Source organism: Haemaphysalis longicornis, unplaced genomic scaffold (assembly GCF_048455015.1).
Source record: "Haemaphysalis longicornis isolate Haplotype H1 unplaced genomic scaffold, Haemaphysalis longicornis Haplotype H1 scaffold_1, whole genome shotgun sequence".
NCBI classification, from domain to species: Eukaryota; Metazoa; Arthropoda; class Arachnida; order Ixodida; family Ixodidae; genus Haemaphysalis; species Haemaphysalis longicornis.
This window is the reverse complement of record NW_027526203.1, coordinates 400,138,843-400,161,065: the sequence shown is the minus strand read 5'-3', so window position 1 is coordinate 400,161,065 and position 22,223 is coordinate 400,138,843. Positions and strand designations below refer to the sequence as shown.

Below are 22,223 nucleotides of genomic sequence, written 5' to 3'. Positions count from 1 at the left end.
CGTGGCGCTTGCAGACGCTTTCGCGTATGACACTAATACTTGGATGTTTGGATCAAGGACCAAACACTTGTCGGTAAAAGCTGCACTTAACTATAGAATTTGTGTTTTTCTTTTACTTTTAATCTATGTGACATATCTTAATTCCAAAAATAAATTTTTTTCCATCTATCCTCATGAAGTGCATTAATCGTTAGTTTTCCTCATCGCACGCAAACCCATGCCGTACTTCGTGGTCCTGTTTTTCCTTTCTTGTATTTTTGTTTAAATTTTCAGCGAGCTCACTTTTGGGTTTTTTCTGTTTCTTCAACTTATAAGCATGCGCGCCGTTATAATCTCCGCGAAAACTTCCTTTTCAAGTGTCCTGGCTGGTAGTTGCATTCTCTCTCCCATTAATCCCACGCGAATGCTATGCGCGTATCAGGTGCACAAATGTTGATTTTTCTGTATTATTTATGTAGGTTATAAACGTGTCTCTCACCCGCCGCGGTGGCTCAGTGGCTAAGGCGTTGCGCTGCTGAGCACGAGGCCGCGGGTTCGATTCCCGGCCGCGGCGGCCGCTTTCCTGATGGAGGCGAAAGGCAAAAACGCCCGTGTATACAAGATTTCGACGCACGTTAAAGATCCCCAGGTGGTAAAAATTAATCCGGAGCCCTCCACTACGGCGCGCCTCGTCGCCTGCGTTGCTTCGGCGCGTTAAACCCTACAATCAATCAATCAATCAATCAATCAATCAATCAATCAATCAATCAATCAATCAATCAATCAATCAATCAATCAATCAATCAATGAACTTATCCCTCACGATTAAGTTTAATCAAACGATCCCCGTTTCAGGCTGCTTCTGCTCAGTAAAAAATCTCCTTACGGTCCACGTGTAGATCCTGCTAGGCTGAATACCGAACTTCAGGTATATTTTTATGTGTAACATACCTTGGTGTCACCTAGAATAGCTTTCAGAGTCGCTTTCTTTTTTCTTTTTTCTTTTTTTCAAGTTTCTTTCAATTCACATGTACCGTACAGCTGCAGAAAAACAGTTTCAACAACATTGTGAGCGGGAGCCATATACTGACTAACCCATTTTCTAACTACTAGCATTGGTGACATGCTTCATACATGTCAACATTGTCGATATCGCAAAGGAAGCTAAGGGCGAGTTTGCGGCAGTTTGAAGTGCATGACCTCTTGCATTTGAGTGACCGCATTTAATCTATACGGTAACCACTGCCCGCTGTTTTCAGGGGCTCGGTGTCCGAAACGGCCGGCTGTGCGCGCTGCGCCCCTACCTCGGTATGGTTGCGCGCTCATTACTTGGTTTTTGTCACTTCTAAGACTTCGGCAGCCGGTGTACACACTAGTGTATACGAATCGACTTACTAAGTTCCTGGAATAGTCGGCTGCCTTGCCGTGTTGGCTCGTACGGCTGTGGCAAATACTCTTGCGTTCTAATGCACCTATTCTAAAGCATATCGCATTACGTATTATGGCAAATACTCTTGTGTTCTAATGCAGCTATTCTGAAGCATATTGCATTACGGATTGCCGCCAGAAATATTCTGTAAGCATTCGCTCTTCATTAGGAGTAGTAGGCTGAAACAGCTACTTCCTCCCCGTGTGTGCCAGGAAAAACTTCCTGCTTTGGTCAAATGCGGCTGCCTTGCATCGTAGTCGTAGTACATAGCTTACGACGATTGCTAGTGAGCCCACATGTCCCATTCCCAGGTACGGCTGGTACGTGTCCCAATCGACGGTCCAGGATTACTGGAATAATTACACCATGGTGGTCGACCACTGGCGCTCTTTCCGCTCGCCAAACATGACGTCTTTGCTTAACCGTCTGGGTGACGTCAAGCTGCAGAAGTTCCTGAACAGCACCAACGGCTCTTTGTGCAACTTCACTGACTGCCGCGGTAACGTGTACGTGCCTCCCGTGTGCCTGCAGGGGTACGGCGGTACTCCCTGCGCAACGCTCATCGCCGACTTTCCAGGTGCGTGTTCCAGGCAGCTAGCTCTTCCCGATAGACTGAAAAGTGGTTTTTCAGCCGGAGCATACCGATCTCCTGATTATCCCAGAATCCTGCTGTGAGTAGTGCCCAGCCGTGACAGCGCTAGTGCCCTTGGTAAGGCATAGCTGGCAGCAGCTGCAGGCGGATACGAGTTCCAGCCGTGCCATTTTTCAGCACAAGTCGCGTGCTGCGGAAGTTCGTAAAGTCGCCTACTTCAGCAACACCATAACATCGGTTTCTTTCCAGGCTCAATTAGAACTTGCCGCGGGCATTCGAAAATAATTCAAGGAAAAAAGGAGGCACACAGCGTTTTAATCTCTTCTTTTCCAGTGGCCCCGACGGCTGCAGTAACCAAGTCGACTGGGGCAGCACTGCGAGGATTGAAAATGAGAACACTGCGAGAACACCTGAGCACTCTTCGTGATGCGAAGGCGAAAGCATTGGTGCCCAATTGCTGAAGTTTTCCTCTCATCATTATTGCCCGTTTTGCGTTCATTTTTTTATTCTGTAGGTTTACTGACTGAGAGCCTTCTCAAATCTCATTTGTTATACATCTATCATTGACGTTACGGAACCGTAACAGTGGGCGTTATTACGTGCAAAGGCACGTCACTCGTACGCCAAGCTGCGGTACCGGTTGGAGGTGGTAGCTCAAAGCATAATGTTAGACCTAGCTAACGTCCGACAGGCAAATTCCTGCGTTCGCAGTGCTTGCGCCATCCGTTGTGACGTACCATCCCAGGTATCGGTGGATGCCGCGTGGTAGCGCTACCGTTGCACATGAAGAAAGGGCGACAATTTGCGGAAACCTACTTTGCCACTCGCGTAATTGCCTTTATATGGCTGGCATGCTCAAATTACTCATGCAGGCCTCAGTGTACGCGTATAATACACGTTTCATAGTCGACGGCCACAAAGAGTTCACTAAGAAGTTATGCACAAGAAATACGAAGTTGTACATTTGTTAGCCCGGGTCGTCAAATTCCCCGAAGGTTTCCTCGAGTCGTTTCACTGAGTCAGAATTTACTGCATCATAAGGGATTGTGTTCCATTCTAGATCTTCGGCGTAAAAAGGAGCATTTAAAGTATCCGTCCGTGCATTGTATCCGTCCGTGCATAGTATGACTATATACTCATTTTAGTCGCAACTTTGCCATCTCGACAACAGCGGCAGGTTTAACTTTGCGAGCGTATCAGTTACTGATTTTCTTCGTCGGTATTTTGATAAAATCAACCTCGTAGCCCTTTGTATTCACCTGAAGCATTCGCTCTTTGTAAAGGTCTCAGGTACTTGCTCTTCGCATGCTAGGCCCCTGTGTCTTGTCGGTTGAACGTCCAATTCGGCGCTTTTCGGCCGCCTCATTGCAGAGAGCAGCTACGCACTGCTGAAGCACCTGATCGAGTCGCTCAAGCTTCGCGTGAACGTCGCTTGGATTGGAAAGAACCTAGATGCCTATGTGGGCATGATGCTGGACAAGAACGAGCCGGTGATATTCTTCAACTGGAGGCCCAATGCCCTGACAATCCCAAAACGCCATGTTACCCGCATTGCCTTTCCCCAGTGCGAAGATCTCGTCCTGCAGGGGCTCCCGTCGTCGTCAAACTGCCTCTTCGAAGTCAACAACATGAAACGGGCAAGTTCCGCACAATCGCACCTTTACGGTTGTTCTGCTTTCCTTCCCGATTTTTTAATTCCTAGTTTCACTCTCTACATAATTCACACACACGCATGCACCCCCGCTCGGGGCACCTGTTGACTGTGGGTGGGGGCGACACCGCGTGTATACGCTGAGCCCCCCTCATAGGCGTGCCCAATCTTGGCGATGTGTTTGGGGTGGTATAGAGATACAAAGCGAGAGTGGTGGCGAAGCTGTCGCGGACGGGCTTCTTGTTCGACTGCCAGACAAGTGGCGCAGAGATCTTGCTGCGCATCAGGGTAACCGTGAACTGAATACCACCTATCCTGCTTTACACTATGCCGAGTGGTTTTTTTTCTAAATATTCTCCCCGGAATGAACGGGCCTCAAAAATGTTCCGCACCGAAGCGAGAAAGTCGTTTCCCAGCCAAATATTTCAAATCACGGAACATCCCCGAATTTCTCGTCATCCATCTCCTTGAACCTGGAATAGTACTCACCAGCCAATTTTTCTCGAATCTGCCCTTGACAGCGACTGTATGTCGAATAAGTTGTCATCTGGGGCCGTATTCTCTAAAACTACAGTCCCCATTCTGAGACGACGCGGTATTGGCGCATAAATTAATGTATTTCTCGGTTCAGGAATCGTGTGGAGGGGCAGGAGACTGGAAATCCCACAGCGCGTACCCACAGTGGGCAGCTGCGCCAGGGCCCAAATTAACGCGCACAGTGTCGCGCATTGGGCACGTCGTTTCTTACATAGCCTTTTTTGGAGGAGGAAGGGAAGGAGTAAACGTTATTGAGCTGACAAAAATAAAATGAAATAAAGGTGGGTGGCCTCCTCTTAGTTCAGAAAGCGCTACGCCTGAAACTAACCAGATCAGTGAAACCGAAACCGATATCCGAAAATGAATTCGGGACCCAGAAGTCGCAATGGTTCGTTGCATCACCCTTAGGCAAGACGGGAAAGAAATAAACACAAAGCACCTCGTAAATTTTGACTGAAGCGACGTTCAGGCGCCGCCAGAAGTAAATGGAACACGGTAGCTGTGGCCAAACCGTATCGTAACGCCGTGTAGCTGCACCGGCGGTAGCCGTAAGGAGCATAACACGCATTCGCGCATGCCGGCGGCGGTAGCCCATCTAAACCCCTACACCCGCTTTTTCTAACTCGGCTTGGAGCAGCGTTCGCAGCGTGCTGATATCAGCGATGCTGGTCTCGGAGTTTTGGCAGGTCCCGCGTGCCAAGTAGCTAATGCAATTTACTGTTCACCTGTCCGCAAGTGTAGCTGATGCTTTAAGGGACAGTAGTCGTCGGAGAACATATTACTCAAATATTGAAATTTTGCGGTGCTGACTATTCGAGACCAAGTATTCCTAGTCAGAATTGGTGGCGACTATGAAAGCCGAGCGAACTATGTTCAGCATCCGGCACCCTTCAGACTTTCTGCTGGCATTGCATCCACAGCCGTGTATATGCAGTGTTTCATTCGTTCTACATTTAACTCTTGTCACTCTTTTTGCAGGTCGTGTGGTCGCAGCTAAAAGAGGCCGCGCCCGACGTTTATGAGCTCGTCGAGAAGATCACCTTCACGCAGAAACAGTACGACGATCTCCTGTACACCTACATGAATGCGAGGCAACGACATAAGAGCTATCAAGAGATCGCATGTTCATTCCTGTCCACGAACGAGCAGCTGTTACATCAGTTCATCTCCGTACGAATCGGTGACAAGCCCAAGCTCTACATAGGAGGAATATTCCCCATGTCTGGCATCTACAAGCGTATGGGTGGCGTGCTCACAGGTTAGTTACAACGATTAGGGTCATACTAAATATCCTCCCAAAATAAAGGGCAACTACTATTTGAGCAGTACACAGCTCGCCCTTGCTGGCCGTTTCTTCGCAGGGGTTTACAAATGTGTCACAATTTCCTTATACAATGTGCAACTGCATGAGTACTATAGGATATTGTAGCGCAGGTTAACGCTAAGGGAAAATGGCTGAGGCCAATACAATTACATTTATAACTGCTGGGGTTGGTTGAAGACTTAAAAAAATGAAAGCAACATTCAGCTCATGTAATCCTGCCTATTATTGGCGGTGAGCGCGACCACAGGCGGCGCTGCGAAGCGCACCTTAGTGACGTCGGCTCAGGGTTTCTCGAATTTTGTCGTCTGTTTCACTCGGGCTCGCTCTACCTGCTGTTTCTTTACGCTCTGTTGATTTTTGATGCTTGTCCACACCAGGTTTTGCGTGTGCGTAACTTTTTACATAATAAAATACTTAAAATCGCATACACTAGCTCAAGGCGTGATTTAAAGTACAGTTTTGGATACCGCTCCAGAAGAAACAATGCCGGCGTCGCCCCATTCCTTGTGAAGCCGGTCCTGTGCGGAGGGCGAAGAGTCTTCTGTACGGAGGGCGGAGGGTCCTTCTGTATTCAGCGATCTTTCGAACATAGGGAACAGCTAGCTGCTAATAACCTATAACAGCGAAAACGGAAGATCAAAACAAATTCCGGCCTTCGGGGCTGTCGGCTTTAGCAGAAGGCATTAAGATTCCTGGTAATCGAATGTAAGGTAAAACAGTTTTCGCAACCTTGCCGAGCGCTCGAAAGTATTATATCACATGTCAGTTTACGTTGTCATGGCATGAAAGTATGCTGACACGCACTATGGGCCGCAAAAGAAACTATTTGAGTTCCAAATAACCTACTGTGTGTATAGGCGCGTGTTGGTTCAGGCTTCTAACCGGTATAGAGGCTTATTCAGCAAAACAAGCCAAGTATGTCACGATGAAAGCTTCGCTTTCATCGTGACATTTTTGGTTTGAAATGAACATAGGCGTGACTTTTTATTTGGGGAGGAGGGGAGAAGGGGGTGTAGGGGGATGTAATTGTGCTTCGTGTGGTTGCTGATTTTTTATAACGGTGAACGTAGTGAGTGCGTCAAGAAATACGAGACGCAACGACAAAAGTTCAACGTGTCAATTCCCCTGGTGAATACGCCACCAGCTCCAAGCGCATGCAGAGAACATGATACACGCATACGTGGGGTTTCCCCAGGCACCCCCCTCCGCTCCGACCCCCTCGTGTCGCTCTCCGGCGGGCCCTTCGGGCTCGAGCCAGCGTTACCTAGTGTAACTTCCCAGGGTTCCCCCTCCCTTCCCCCTCCGCACCGCGCGTGCTTTTCGGGACCCGTGGCCGCGATACGCAGAGACCAGCGTTGTCTGGTCTAAGATAAAATCCAGCATCGCACCCGGCAAAAGAGCAGCCGCAGCAATAGCCCCCGGAAAACCGGGAGAAGTGCCAGGGAAAGCTTCGCTTTAAAAAACGCGCGCACCTGAACGTCGAGGTGACTCCCAGGTCCGCACGCATTTCTTCATGATGGCTTGGTGTTGCGAAGTTCTACTCCGGCCGTGGCGTGTGTCGTCGCGAGCAAGAGCGCTACTAAGCGTGTGAAATTAAGGCTTTCAGCCAGACAGCTTTTTGCATGCCATAATTAGTTTTGTTCAAGCAACTTGCAAATGATTTCAGAACTGTTTTCCCATGGACACTGCTTCACATAAGTTGGTTGTGTCATTTTCCTTTACAAATTTTTGTCCCCTCCCGCTGCCCTGACTAAACTTGCACACCCGGTGGAGAGTACTCGCCTGCATATCGTCAAGCCGTGTACTTTTCGTGCGTTGCAACTGTGTGGTCATTTTTTAAAATGCGGAACATCCTTTATCTGCCTCCAAAGGAGTGAAACCCGTGACGCGTGTGCATGGAGGAGCGGCAGTGCGTACTCCTCCACATTCGCACCCAGGCTATTCCCGCGAAACCGACCCAGTGCTACACCTATATTGTCCTGCCTTGCACGGAGCTTTCTGCACAAGCCCTATCCAAAGCCTGCATGTCGAGAGTGTGACCAGTGCCTAGAAAACCAGTGCACTTATACAGCAGTGTTTTATGCCACTCTAAGGCAACATCAAAGACGAATCACCCATCTAAATCTGTCGTGATGACATCTCACTCGCTCATTTGGTTTCGGACTGGCATCATACTTACTAATACTAACCATTGAGTAACCAAACAGTTTTTGGCACTCGTTGGCCATCGGTGCTCGTGCGCCTCTAAAATTTAGATGCTGCTAGTAATCTCTCAGAACCAGTTTTGAACTGCTGCGTTCAAGTCGCGCTGACGTCATTATTAGCGTTGTAAATCTATTATATAGACCGTTAGTCCCAATACCAGCAATCAACCATAAGGACTCCAACAACCACGACAGCGTGCATGACTGAAGTGTATAGCCAAAATTTGCATTGAAGTTGCAATTTTCAATTAAAAATTACCCCACCTTCCCGCGAGGGGAACCCTGTGGAGATGCGACGCATCTTGGGGGTTCACTTGGTGTTTCCGTTGGGTTGATTTTCTAATTGCGTGAAACGTGTGAGGAACGCGTATGATGTATTCTTTATTTAACACGGGGCGTAACGTTAACGATGACGGCCTTGTGGTCGCTGAAGTGTACGGGTAGTGGATGGTGAAGTAACGGGACCACCGTGCAATTTGCAGCGAAGATCAAGTCTATGCACGTGCCCGAAATCGGAACGCCGGTGCTGGAATGACCGCGGCTATGACGCAACGTGGTGCGGCTATGACGCAACACAATCCAACACAATCCACTTTAATCCTATCCAAGCCAGCCCAGCCCAACCTAACCCAATCGAATCCAATCCAATGCCCCTCGCGAGAGAGTGTTCGCTATCGGAGAGAAGAGGGGGTGAGCGGCGGAGAGTGCAGCTCGCGCAGCGAGGAGAATGGGGGAGGGGTGTGGACGGACAACAACAACGCCGTATGGAGGGACAAGGCGAGTGAATGAGATGCAGTCGCATCTAAAAGAACGTTGGCTTTGACCGTTTCACACAAACAGGAACACCGTCGACAGTATGGATGAATAAAGTTTACTCAATATAACAAAAGTCTCGTAGTTTGTCACATACACAATGCTACCGCCTATCGTTGATAACCATGGTTCCAGAGACGTTTTTTGGGGCTTCACTCCTTGTGCTTGCACCTGTGGTGTCCGTGCAGCGGCGCACATGGCCATGGATGCCGTGAACCGGGATCCGAAAATCCTCGTGGACTACCGGCTCAAGATCCTCGAGGAGGACGGCGAATGCGCTCAGGACGTGGTCATGAAGCGCTACATCAAGTACGTGACCAGCACCAACTACAAGCACCTCATTGGCATCCTGGGTGAGTCGCCTACCTGTAGCAGGTGCTTGACCGCATGGTAGAGCGGGGAGGAATCCGTGTTATGCAATCATATGGGTATATTCTGAAGAATATTTCAGAACTTTCAAAAGGACTATTATTAGGAAATTTTATTTTAGAGTGAAATTCTTTTTCTGATATCCCCTACTTACGACCTTTATGAAAATCGGGTTAAACGCTGTTTCTCTCCCGGAAATTTACCGTTAGAAAGGCTTTTTTTTTCTTTGGTAACTGTTAATGTGGGGTGTGTATAGCCTGAAGCGCAATTCTCGCAAATGAAAAAAATGGGCCTATGGTATGATGAGTGACCTGAATACTTTAAAAAGAGCACTGCGCGTGAGTCATTTAATCATTGATATCTTGCTGGAAAATGCGTACCGCCTGCGCATACTTCAAGATAACGCGCAAAATATAGCTACAGATATCGAAAGAAATTAATGCGCGCCCTTTCGCCGCCAGCGCATACAGCCACTGCCCACTGACATTACTTCTAAATGAAAATTCAAGTGGCTTGCAGTCGTAGCATGACAGAAATGGCAGCTCCAAAGCCCAGTGATTGTGCGACTTCTACAAGTGGGTTTATCAGCATCGCCGACTCTTTGTGGCACACTACATGTGCCAAGAACTCGTGTGTTGTGGCGTTTATTATGTTTAATATATTAGTGTTTTTGAAAGAAAATGTGGTTTAGAAACAATATTTAAAAAACTGCATTTCTATCTGGTTCGCAACTTTGGAAATACAACCTGATTTTAAAACCGATTTAAAGCCCGAAAATGAGACCTCTCGTATAACACGGATAAAACATCGAGTCTTTCCAAAAAAAAAGAATAAATCTGCTCTGGCCACTGCATCTTTCGCGAAACCCAGCCACTAAATGCATCACGCCTGGTGGCGAATAAGTTTAGCCTAGTTGGCGAATAAAAAAACTGGTGCAAAGAAGCAGACGTGTTCGGTGACTTGATGTAAGTTCCCGGTGACTCCACTAATCCACTGTAAGCTTCTTTAAACTACACAGCGATGGGTGTAAGAGCGCTACGTATATGTACTGGCACTCTCTTGAGAGGCAATCTAAAAGAAGAAAACATGCATTGATGTTTCGTACCTGTGGCATAAATGTGACCCCGTATTGTTTCTTGGGCCCGCTTGATTCTTAGCAGCGTGCGGTAGTGCCGTGCGACTTTGTATTTTCTATGTAAAACCTGCATACCGTGGGAGACTTGAAGGAATACTGGATGAAATGCTACCTTGTGAAAATATATCTTTGAAGAGGGGCCTTCCTTGTGGGGAAATACCTTTTAACGTTTTAGACTTTCCATCGAATATAAAGTTTACATCCCGCCCACACCACATATTTTTCTCCGGCCTATGCTCCTTATTTTTCAGATCGTATAATTTCTCTCTCTCTCTCTCTCTCTCTCTCTCTCTCTCTCTCTCTCTCTCTCTCTCTCTCTCTCTCTCTCTCTCTCTCTCTCTCTCTCTCTCTCTCTCTCTCTCTCATTTAATGGCGAAGGGCGTATCATCCGTGGGGACCTGTTTTCACGAGCTTTTTGCGGTTCCGCCGCGAGCGTGCCTGCATCGGCGCGCCCATTGAAAAGCGCCATGAATCCAAAATACAACTTCGCTTCATATAAAGAACACTAGCCCTTAGTAACTCACTCAACCTCATTCCAGGCCAGAAATACGGCCTTTTGAACTGAAAACACACAAGGTCAGAAAAACTGAGGAACTCTCCAATTTAATGAGAACCTTTCAAATTTCGCGCCCATGACGTTATCAGTGACGCAATAGACGTAACTCTGAAAGCATAGTTATCAGTGGGGCTCTTCAATTAAGTCTCGGACTCACCGCGGACAGACCGAGGGTAGTCCAAGGATACCCCGAAGCCATAAGGATACATGGGAAAATCGAATGCCGGACTGCTTCTCGGGGAGCCCGCGGTGAGTCCGAAACTGTACATCGAACAGCCCCAGTGTGTTAACTGCACGCCTGTTAACTGCGCTTCACCACCAGCCCCGCACCGCTCGCAGGACCCGCATGCACTGAGACGCTGGAGCCGATCGTGGCCGTGGCGCAACACTACAACACGGCCATCATTAGCTACAGCGCCGAAGGGGCCCTGTTCTCGAAGCGCGAGAAGTACCCATACTTTTTTCGGACCATTCCAGAGAACCACATTTACAGGTGCGTCCGTCCCCTGCGCCTGCCCGGGTGCGGTGCACGTCTACTTTCGTTGCGTGGAAGCTATTTTGTGTGGTGGGAATAGATGGCTTGCCGAGGCTTTGATGAACCGGGGTGCTCGTGGTGTCGCGGCCAAGCGACAGCAAATGTGATAGCCGGTCAGAAAAAAGAAACGGGCACAGCATAGCATTGGGCTTATCCTGCGGACAAGTGCTCGCCATAAACGAACTAATACTCCTGGTGCCTAAGGCTATTTCATGTGTGTAACTTTTGATTCGCATTATAATGCTCGGAGGCATTGACGTCATTGCTAATCTGACACTTAAATAACAGCACTGGAACTAACGAGTTTATGTTAGAGTCGACAACTCAAGAATTAGACAGTCGTATGCAAATGTTTTGGCGGAACGCAGGTTGATAGAATTCAAATCCTGGGAAGCCTGAAGCAGCTGTGTTCGAGTATAAAATGTAGATATTAAAAATCACCCAGTTAGCTTTTACTTATTCTTTATTGATTTCCAAACAACTTCACACATCACCATATTTGTATATTTCTTTTGCAAGTATTTGTGTACGAGCTAGCATTAGGACATTTTTTTGCATCACTGCCTTGTTTACGATATCTAAGGTCGGACTAACCTATTGATAATCAAAGGCTTCGTCGCTTCACTTTCTGGCTGTTTTAAATGACGCCGTATTGCGAGGCACTCTTTCGAACAATGGCCGATGAATCGATGAATAGATGCCCACTCACTGAGAGCCACGTGCTTCTGTGTGCTGGAGTTGGGGATTTTCACTGAGCGCATACAGTTGACTGCAGTAGACGGGGTCTTGAAGCGGGCAGGCGTCTGTGTGCCATCACGTGTAGGAAGTTCGCGGAGCGACTCCAGTGCCCGACGTGATCTCCGGCGCAGGTTCGTCTACTTGAAGCTGCTGGAAGCTTTGCAGTGGCGGCGCGTGGCGGCCCTCACGGAGGACGGCCACAAGTACAGCGAGTACCTGAACCTTCTGCACGACGACATGCAGAAACTGGGCCTCACGTTCATCGCGAACCGCAAGTTTCCCCACGACCACAGCTCGCACAACGGCACGCACAAGTTGCACGACATGGCTCCGTTCCTGGCTGACCTGAAGGCTCGCAATGCGCGCATAATTATCGGCGGCTTCGACGAGGACGCCGCACGCGCCGTCATGTGCGAGGCCTACAAACAGGTACGCGTAGTCAGGGAAAGCGACACCTTCCTCGCCTGGTCGAGCTGAAACTCGACCATTCCCTACTCCGCTACCGTTATCTCTCCGCTTTGCCCGGCTATTTAAAGTTCTGCTGCCGCTTGCATATTCACGCAAGGTCCGCTTCCGAAAGCCATTTACCTTCGGAAATGGTTGAGTGATTGTAGGGTTTAACGCGCCGACGCAACGCAGGCGATGAGGCGCGTCGTAGTGGAGGGCTCCGGATTAATTTTGTCCACCTGGGGATCTTCAACGTGCGCCGAAATCTCGTACACGGGCGGTTTTGCTTTTCGCCTCCATCAGAAAAGCGGCCGCCGTGGCTGGGAAACTTCGGAAATGGAGTCGGAGATATTATTTAGCGCGGGTACTATTTCATCCGCCTTTCGCGCACCTTATAGGGTGAATGTCACCCGATCAGAACACCTCTGCGGTCTATTGACGCGATGGCTGGGATGGCTGATACGCTGAGCAAGAACTTGCGGGTTCGAATGAAGGCGAAAAACAAGAACAAACAAAAAAGCTTGTACGTTTGTGCAGCTAGAAGTGTGAAACTCAACTTTCGATGTCGTTTTGGCGCTTCCAAGGTGTCATTTTGGAGCAGATAGACTAAAAGGTGCCAGCGCTCACCTATAGTTCGCATTGATGGGAGTACAGCAGGCGAGATGCGGCTTTTTTTTTTTTTTTTTTTTTTTTGCAGGGCATGACGGGAAAGGAGGGCTACCAGTGGTTTCTGCCGACATGGCTTGCTCAGCAAGAGCGACGAAACGAGCAGTGGTATAACACCGAGTACTACAACCAGAGGTTCAACGAAAGTGTCAACTGCACCCTCAATGAAATGAAAAGCGCCCTCGAAGGCTACATGAGTCTGCATCCGAAGGCATTCGCAGACGACAACGCCACAATGCAAGACAACAAAACTGTTGCCGATTGGAGGAAGCAGTACAAGATGCTCGCTCTGAGTCAGGTAGGAAGTCCATTATTTCTTCTTATCCCACACTTATTCTTCGTTTAACTTCTTTTCTATGATTTGAGTCAGTAGTACTATACGTGCCCAAGGTAGATAAGTGTCCACTTTTTATGTTACCTACCTTGAAGACGCGTCCCTTTGCATACCTGTTGAACATAACGTTTCGTATTTTACGAGTTTATTCTTTACCATGAAACTAAACTTTCGGAGTACAATTTTCGAAGCATCTGATGTAATTTATAGATGGTCTGACTGAATAAGGCAATGTGATCCTCCAAAAACCACAGGTTTCTCAAACATTCAACATTTATTCTTGCCTCTGATTTTCGCCAATTAAGCTTCCTGAATACACTCTGAAGACAGGCTTGAAACAATGTGAGAGAGATTGTCCCCCCTGTCCTGCGCCTTTCTCTATAGGGAGCTTGTAAGTCTTCTGATGAAGCAGTATTCTATACAACCTTTAGTACACCTGAATCAATCGTACTTTTTTGGCCTTCCCCTCCTCTCCGATCCTCTCTTTTTACACCTTCCCGTCCCCACTACCTCCAATACCACTTCGCTCCACTTCTATCTTCGTATACTCCTCTCTGGCTCCTCCTTCTACCCCAAACCTTCTCGCACTCCTACCTTGTCCCCCTCCTCTTTGATCCTCGCTATCCTCCACCTTTCTTTCCCCTCATGTTAGAACGGTCACTCTTGCGGCCTACCTGTGTTGTCTGAAGCTGATTGCCGATAGCTTGCATTGGATAGCCAGTGTTGCACAGTTTCCAGCGGCAGGCAATGACGGCGTGGCTTCTGGCATTGCAGCAACGAAGGCAAGTTAACGTATCGGCATTTTCTCTCCGTCCAGGACAGGGAAGACGTTGACTACGGTGGTTATGCTTACGACGCAGTGTGGGTCTTCGCCTTGGCCGCGGACGCATTGTTTAAGAAAAACCACAGCTACAAGTCATCTATTCATGAAGATGGCACATTTCAGTAAGTGAAAAATGTCCCACACACCTTGCGTTATACCGCTTTCCATGAGCGCACCCATCCCCTCAAGAGTACCAGTTGCAAAATACCAAGACGCGACATAGATGCTGAGCGCCCGCAAAGCACGAGTTTTGTTACGGCTTGAATTTGAAATCGACAGAAAAAGTTGTAAAATTTTCCAGCCCGGTTACAAGCATTCAAGGCAAGGCAGAAGCTCACCCGAAGCTCAGCAAGATCCCTTGATCAAGTCGGGCGAGAAACATATCTGCACATCTGTGCCTGCAGTGTCTAAGTTGAAATGGCTGCTCCCACACTGAACATAGATTACTACAATCTGCATGTGAGCCCTGCAAAGTAATTACAATGTGTTACTGCGCGACAATGTTCTTGAAGCCGTTGCGCTACTGAGAACGAGGTCGTGACTTCGATTCCAAGCCGCAGCGGATTTTTTTTTCTTACAAAGGCGGGCAGCAAAAAAAAGCCCGTGTGTATTAGATTCCGGTGTAAAATAAAATCCCCAGTTTGTCTTAACTAATCTGAAGCCCTCTGGATCCCGTTGCAGCCCAGGTGTCACTCGGGTGTGTAAAACTTTCCATTTGAATAGTTGGCATAAAAAAAAAACTGAACATGATGCCATCCCACACGCCTATAGCTCTTTCAGCAAGAATCAAACAGCAGTGCTTAAAGAAATAAAGAAAACGCCACCATTGCTGACATCTTATGCGAAAGCTGTAAGTTCCTAATCGGTCGGCCAGAACTTTTTTTTTTTTTTTCCTCAGTGGCTCCAAAATGGTTTTGCTCTCCTGAACTCCCTTTCTTAATCGTGGTGCGGCCTTCTTATTCGATCTGGACGACTGAATGCCGCAAATTAAACGTAAATTAATGTACTCCCGTAAGGAAAAAAAAATAAACAGCGCAAACCGGGTATGAAGGAGAGGAGAAAGAAAAACCAGATAACACGAGCGCTGCGTTGAGCTCTTTTTCTCTTATCATTCTCAATAAATTCGCGCTCTTTTTAACTCTGGATTCAACCTTTTCTGCGGTAATTATAATTTGTAGAGCCAAATTGTACACATTACGGCTGCCCATGGTCGTTTAAGATCAGGCTAGAGCGAGTTCTCTTTCTCGCGAGCGACAGCTGAATAAAACCCGACTGAACCAGGCTGTAGGTATATATAGCCACCGGCTGGTATGGTGTTTAGACACGCGAGGCGAGCACAGTTTGCGCGGCCCGGACGTCTCCTGCTTTCAGGGAGCTCATCCGGCTGATCAACGCGACCGACTTCCACGGCGTGTCTGGCCACGTGCGCTTCTACCGGTCCACCCGGCTGACCGACGTGATCATCCGGCAGTGGGTGAACGGCAGCCAGCTGCACGTCGGCACGTACAGCCCCGGCATGGGCGAAGGCGATGACCGGCTGGCGCTGGGCCCGCCGCTGCGCCCCATCTTCTGGCCCTCTGGCCGAAACCAGGGCGACGGCAGCGAGGAGCCCGTGCTGTGCCCGCTCGAGTGGCTGCGCAACGTGCTCAACACCAGCTGCGACCTCGCCATCGTCGTGGCCAACGTCATCGGACTCAGCATCTTTGCCCTGCTCATGATCGGATGTTGCGTCGTCTTCAAGAAGAGGTACATTATGCAGATTGGTCTGGAAGGGAAGGGTGGGGACTTCTCTAAACACCGCGGCAGCCCATCCGCAGATTACCGCGAGGGATATGTTGGGCCCACGCACGCAGGCTCCATCCCGGCCGCGGAGGCTGCTTTTCTGATGGAGGCGAAAAACTGAAACGCCTGTGTCCAGATTTTGGCGCACGTTAGAGATCCCCTGGTGGTCTAAACCCGGAGGCCTCCACCACAGCGCGCCTCACAGCCCACGGTGTACACCTCCGGCGCGTTAACCCCATAATATTTCCAAAAATTTTTTTGAAGAGTAATATTTAAATTTGATTGACACACGCGCTGAAATAATGTCGACAGCGTTATTTTCCAGCATGCAAATCGTAACCGTGACCGTAATTTGTAGAGGCGAAATAAAAATTCGGCCCTCTTACTTCGCAATTGAGGTGCGAAGACTGGGGAAACAGCGGAACCGGCGGCCTTCACCAACTTTAACTTGGCTTTTCTAAGGTCTGACCCTTTCTTAAGAGAATGATAGTTAAAAAAATTCCCCCGCATTTCCCCGAGGGGGAGATTGTGAAAGTGCGAATGCACGGTTGTCGGCCCGCTTGCGGCGCTTGCGCTCGGCCCCCGCAGCCCACCGCCTCGCCGCCTTCTCTTCCATCTCTTCCATCTCTTCCATCGGGTTTGTATATCACGTGTACACCACGCAGTTATCAAGCCGCTATAACGCCGCTGAGTCGCCAACGCACGCCGCTGACGACGTAGTTTGAGTGCGTTAAAGATATAAGGCGCGTTCTGACACCGATATCAGCGTCGCGTCCGTGGCTTATTCGGTAGAGCGTCGGGCTGCGGCCCGCAAAGTCCTCGGATCGAAACCTGGCGCCGGATGCTGTTTCTTTCTTAAATATAGAGGAGCACTGCGGACGCCGACGCCGCCGCCGGCGGTGGATGGTTTGGGGTCGCTTATAAAGAGCATTCGCTCTTAAAAGTGAAGTTTTCTTCATGAAAACTGAGTTAGATCCAAGTCCACAATCCAAACTTCCGTTGTCCGAAGCCAAAGGCCAAAGCCAACGCGCGCGCTACGAATGGAAAGGAAATGTTGTACGACCCGCATGCCATCGGATAAATGCCGGTTTCATAACGCGAGGGACCCAGGTTCGATTCCGACCACGGGAAGCGTTTTTTTTTTTTTTTTTTTTTTCTCTTTCGAGATGAGTTTTCCATCAACGATCTGCACGGACAGAGCCCAAGCTGACGCTGCTCCGCTGTTAAATGTACCAATGCAGGCCGTATTTCATGGCTTACAAATGCATAATAATCTGATCATTTCAATTAATACCGTGCTTTATACGCCTCGAGCGCGGCCTGTAGGGGCGCCACTGAAATCACCCTAGCGGCCTATTTCGAAAGCAGGCGCGGGAGTCCGCGTCCCGCTCCCCACTGTCGCCGTGGCTTTGGCGGCACGTTCACGACCGAGATTACCGTTTGCGGGCGTTTGAAATCCATGTTTATGTGGAGCAGCCATTTTGTTCGCAAATGGGGTGTGTTTACGAGAGTGTAAATGTTTCTGACGCGATCTTAGTGTGGTATATTCTGTCTGTATAAGCGCCAGGTGTGTGTCACAGGCCAGCGTCGCGGAACCGGCGTATGATGAAGCCGATTGTAGTTACACTGCCCTGAATTTACTAGCAGTGTCTCCGTAATCACCGGTTCCTCAAATGTTCATGCTACGGCTATACACTACGATGTAAATGTACCTGACAGCACGCCAGTTACGTTTGCCAATATTATACCTTTGATATTGATCACCACCATTTACAAGCCAGTCTGTAATAATTCCGGGAATATTCAACAAAAGTATGATGGGCAATGCATGTATATACTCTGGGATCAGGACACGACAGAGTCGTCTTGTCGTGAGGTGAGCGCCCGCAAACATTCATCTGCTACATATATCCTCTGCGAGCAGCGCGGAGACGGGCTTAAAATATAATCCGCGTCCGCGACTAAATGTTTCTTCGAAATGTCGTCATATGGCACAGGGAGCCTGTAGAATAAAGCAAAAACGGAAATCAGAGGGCCTTATCACGTGCGACACTCTTCCAACGACCCCTTTCATCGCTTGTTGAACTACCTACCCTGTATACTTCCAAAAATGCGTCCGCCGTACGATCAGCTGTTCGTTGAAGTCGAAAAACAAAAGGACAGTGAACGCGAGATTGGTGTGTGTGATTACTAAAACGTTCATTGCTTGATTCCGCTCCGCATTTGTACACAGCGTCCCCCTCCCCTCCCCCCACCTATGTTTCGCGAAATAGCAGTGCATTTCGCGTATAGTTGGTCAGGAGCTGCACTGTTTTTTTTTTTTTTTCATTTTCGTTAGAGCTATTACGTTTCTTACGCACTTGCACATCATTTATTTTTCCGTGGTTTCATTAACTTGCCTTGGTTCTTGCTATATAAGGCGTGTGTGGGCAAATATTTAATGACGCACAGGCTTGGAATATACTTAACATTTTCGCATGGTTTATATTCTTATAAAAGGCGTAAGTTATTGTCCGGAATCGGGTAATCATATCCCCGAAACATATTTTTCTGCCACGTATATATTCGAAACGAAGCCGCATTCGTTGTCCACGCTGCAAAATGAAGCCAACCTCTCACTGCGCCAGTATCAGGTCTAAACGAGGCGACAGTAGAATTCATTTGTGTTTGACGTATTTGGAGGTGACAGTGGTGATATGATGCTACCGTCGCCGGCGCCCGAAAGAGCGGCGACGAAGTGCGCAGAAAACGCGTCCCCGGGTAGCTCTTGTAGGCGATCGCGTACTCTACGAAGACGCAGCTGCTTTTTAAGTGATCTAAACGTACTAAACGTCACCATAACAAGCTTTTTTAGGGCACGGAAAGGCAAAAAGAAGCAAAACAGAACCAAAACACTGCACGAGCCCCTATCAGCCACGCAGCGCAAATCCCGTCAACGCCGCGGAGAAGCGGCGGCAGGCGGCGCAGCCATCGCGAAGATCGAGGCGTATATGGAGAATAAATTTTTGCACAAGACATTTTCCTCGCCACTTGTTCCACAACTTAATGGGCGTAGTTTACTTTCGAGCCTTTCAGAGCAGTCGCGAGGCTAGCTTGGAGCCGTTCTATTACTTTTTTTTTTTGCTCTGAATCTGCGCGCATTAAACGCAGTACACACCTCGCAAGTCTTTCAACTACTCAGGTGGCAGTTACCTGTAATCATTCAATTCATAATATTTTGGCCGTTGAAGACATTACAAATTGATTACAAGGTTCTTGTGAAGAGTGTCGGTACAATCACCTATCTGGCAGGTACAACTTTAAAAGTAAATATTGGAAACGTAGCAGGCTAGTTTTCAAGAACAACAAAATAACCGCTGTCATTTACAACTGGGCGGACTTTCTAACGAGACTCCAAATTAAAACTGCGGCCTTATGTTTCATGAGTAAGAAAAATAGGCCCAGTCTTTCTAAATATGCGTGCAGGTCAAACATTTCGCGGTCGCATTATTTTAATTTGGTGGTAAATAAACAAATAAATAAATAAACAAATATAAAACCTTGATTAGAGGTTACTGTCAGGTTTAAGAGATATTTCTGCGAAGTTCCGGTGAGATATCTCATCACGCAGAACTCTAGAGGGGGCATCGTTCTGAGGAGTTTCTTAAGTGCTCATAAGGGTGGTTTACTTCACAAACGGTGGCTTCGCTTTTGCAGGTACGAGCAGAAAGTGAAGCAAACCGAAGCCCGTATGCGCGAGCTGGGGCTGCTGACGTCAAACCATCTGCCCTCTTTGGATGGCTGGGAACTTCCACGGGACCACATTGTCATCAACAGAAAACTGGGCGAAGGCGCATTCGGCACCGTGTTTGGTGGAGAGGCTCTGGTCACTGAGCAGTGCTGGCAGGCCGTTGCTGTAAAGACGCTGAAGGTCAATGCGCACGTCGAAGAGAAGGTACGGCTTCCTTCTACACGCAGGTCTTGTGCCCAATTGAGTGCACTGTAATTAGGGGCGTGGTGCCGTTCCCTCGGGCTACATAGCCAAATGTGGACGATGTTTGTTTGGTCGCGGCTGCGCGTCAGTTTGCAACCCATGCGCGTTAGAATTGCGTTAGAAGCTTGTCGTTTGAAAGGATAACCTGTCTCGTTTGATTGATACCAAACGATATTTTTATTGCATACTACATTGAAAGAAATTCGAAATTTTAAACACGAAATTTTGCTTTATTAACCCCTGCATTTTTTTTAATACTATAGAAAAAACTTCGACGTAACAGATTGGGATTTCTTCGCTCTTAGCAGACATACCGATCGGCTGCGTGACTGATGTAAAATGGTTTCAGCAGAATAAATGTACCTGTCTGTTAAAGAAATACTAAAGCTATAAAATCATAATTCGCTAACATATGCACCGTGCTCAACGCAGAAGAATAACATTCTGCGTACGTGTTGGCAGAGCGATAATTTTCCTACCGTGAAATTTTGGTCGCATTTTGTTCAGAACTGTTCTTGTTACTAAGGTATAAACACGGCAGTATGCAGAGATACATTGAAAGGAATGGAAGTTCATAATGTTGGGCCATGCGGTTATGTATATTGCATATTTCGACCTCAAAAACGGAAAGCTTTAAAAAAATGCTAAGAAATTTCAAAGGAAGGGCAATAAGTGTGCCGCCAACGGGTATAGAAAATGATATTCCTCAGCATTCAACCATAAAATACTATGTTAGCGAAGTTGTTTTAAGTCTTTAGCCGCTAGATGAAGGAACGTATTTGGCTGAAACCAGTTTATTTATTTCATTACGCAGTCATTTGGCATGCCTTCTAAATGTGCAGCAAACCTCATGTATTCAAGTAGTTTGCTGTAATTTTTCAACAATGCGGGCGAAAGTGCGAAATATGATTTTTTGTGTTCGAACTTATGGATCTCCTTGTGACACAAAAAATGGGCAAAAGCATCGTTTAATATAACTAAACAATAGATTAGCTGGCCTTTCTAGTGATGCATGATCCATGTATGTTGGGCACAGTGACGCGCAACAGCGGTCATGCGAACATCGTCTAGCACCCATTAACTGGTTGCGCCTCCAGGGGCGCAAGACCGCCAAGTGGTTTCAGGAGCAGCAGAAACACGAGTCTTTTGGCAATTCGAAATCTTGCTATTCCCGCAACAAATGCCGTAAAAGCGAATTTGACATGCCGGTCGTGTTTTCAGCATACCATAACTTATTGCGACTGTTCACGCACTGTACCACTCTTTGCCGTAGTGTCCGTGTGCTAGGACGTTCGGGTGTACTTGCTTACTATGTGTACGCGTGCCCCTTGCAGCTGGACTTTCTGAGTGAGGCGGAGATGATGAAGCGCTTCGACCACAAGAACATCGTGCGGCTGCTTGGTGTGTGCACGACAGGCGAGCCCGTGTACACCGTGATGGAGTTCATGCTGTACGGTGACCTGAAGACGTACCTCCTGGCGCGCCGGCACCTCGTCAAGGAGTGCGACCGCAACAAGTCCGAGGAGGTGTCGGACCGCTGCCTCACTGCCATGGCGCTGGACGTGGCGCGCGGCCTGAGCTACCTGGCGGACCTCAAGTACGTGCACCGTGACCTCGCCTGCCGCAACTGCCTCGTCAACGCCGGCCGCACCGTCAAGATTGGCGACTTCGGCATGTGCCGGCCCATGTACGACTCTGATTACTACCGCTTCAACAAGCGCGGAATGCTGCCCGTGCGCTGGATGGCACCTGAGAGCCTCAACGATGGCATCTTCACCACCATGTCCGACGTCTGGAGCTACGGCGTGCTGCTTTACGAGATCGTCACGTTTGCCAGCTTCCCGTACCAGGGCCTATCCAACAACCAAGTCCTTGAGTACGTCAAGGGCTACAACACTCTTCCTGTGCCCAACGGATGCAAACCAGAGCTGTAAGTACCTCAGAGGAGCATTACCGGGAACAGCAACCGAGTTCCTACGCAACACTTGTGCTTAGAACGCCCGTCTGTACGAGATTTCCGCGCACGTTAACGATCCCCAGGTGGTCAAAATTAATCCGGAGCCCTCCACTACGGCGCCCCTCATCGCCTGCGTTGCGCCGGCGCGTTAAACCCTACAATCAATCATCACTTCTGCTTAGATGTGCAAAATGACAAATGAATATTTGAAATACATACGATGTAATTTTTAATAACAACATTTCTGTGCACTGTATTAAATGTTTAAAGTAGTTAATCATTTATTTGCGCAAGTGTTGGGAAATTGCTTTTTTCATTGTCATGCAATATCACCAATATCATCGAAGTAGTGGACAAGTAGATGGAAAAAGAGGAGTAT

General features: G+C 48.2%; 1 protein-coding gene across 5 annotated transcripts in view; it reads left to right on the top strand.

Moving 5' to 3' along the window:
• The window catches only part of LOC144155401 (uncharacterized), a 142,400-nt gene that overhangs the window by 110,409 nt on the left and 9,768 nt on the right, over nt 1-22,223 (top strand). For all 5 annotated transcript variants that reach the window (XM_077686801.1, XM_077686798.1, XM_077686799.1 and 2 more), the window contains 11 exons: nt 1,720-1,985; nt 3,372-3,637; nt 5,167-5,446; nt 8,718-8,882; nt 10,929-11,082; nt 11,994-12,291; nt 13,007-13,273; nt 14,127-14,254; nt 15,504-15,878; nt 19,611-19,848; nt 21,222-21,817. In XM_077686801.1, the coding sequence (XP_077542927.1) occupies nt 1,720-1,985; nt 3,372-3,637; nt 5,167-5,446; nt 8,718-8,882; nt 10,929-11,082; nt 11,994-12,291; nt 13,007-13,273; nt 14,127-14,254; nt 15,504-15,878; nt 19,611-19,848; nt 21,222-21,817 (3,033 nt within the window). The remainder of the gene's footprint in view (nt 1-1,719; nt 1,986-3,371; nt 3,638-5,166; nt 5,447-8,717; nt 8,883-10,928; nt 11,083-11,993; nt 12,292-13,006; nt 13,274-14,126; nt 14,255-15,503; nt 15,879-19,610; nt 19,849-21,221; nt 21,818-22,223) is intronic.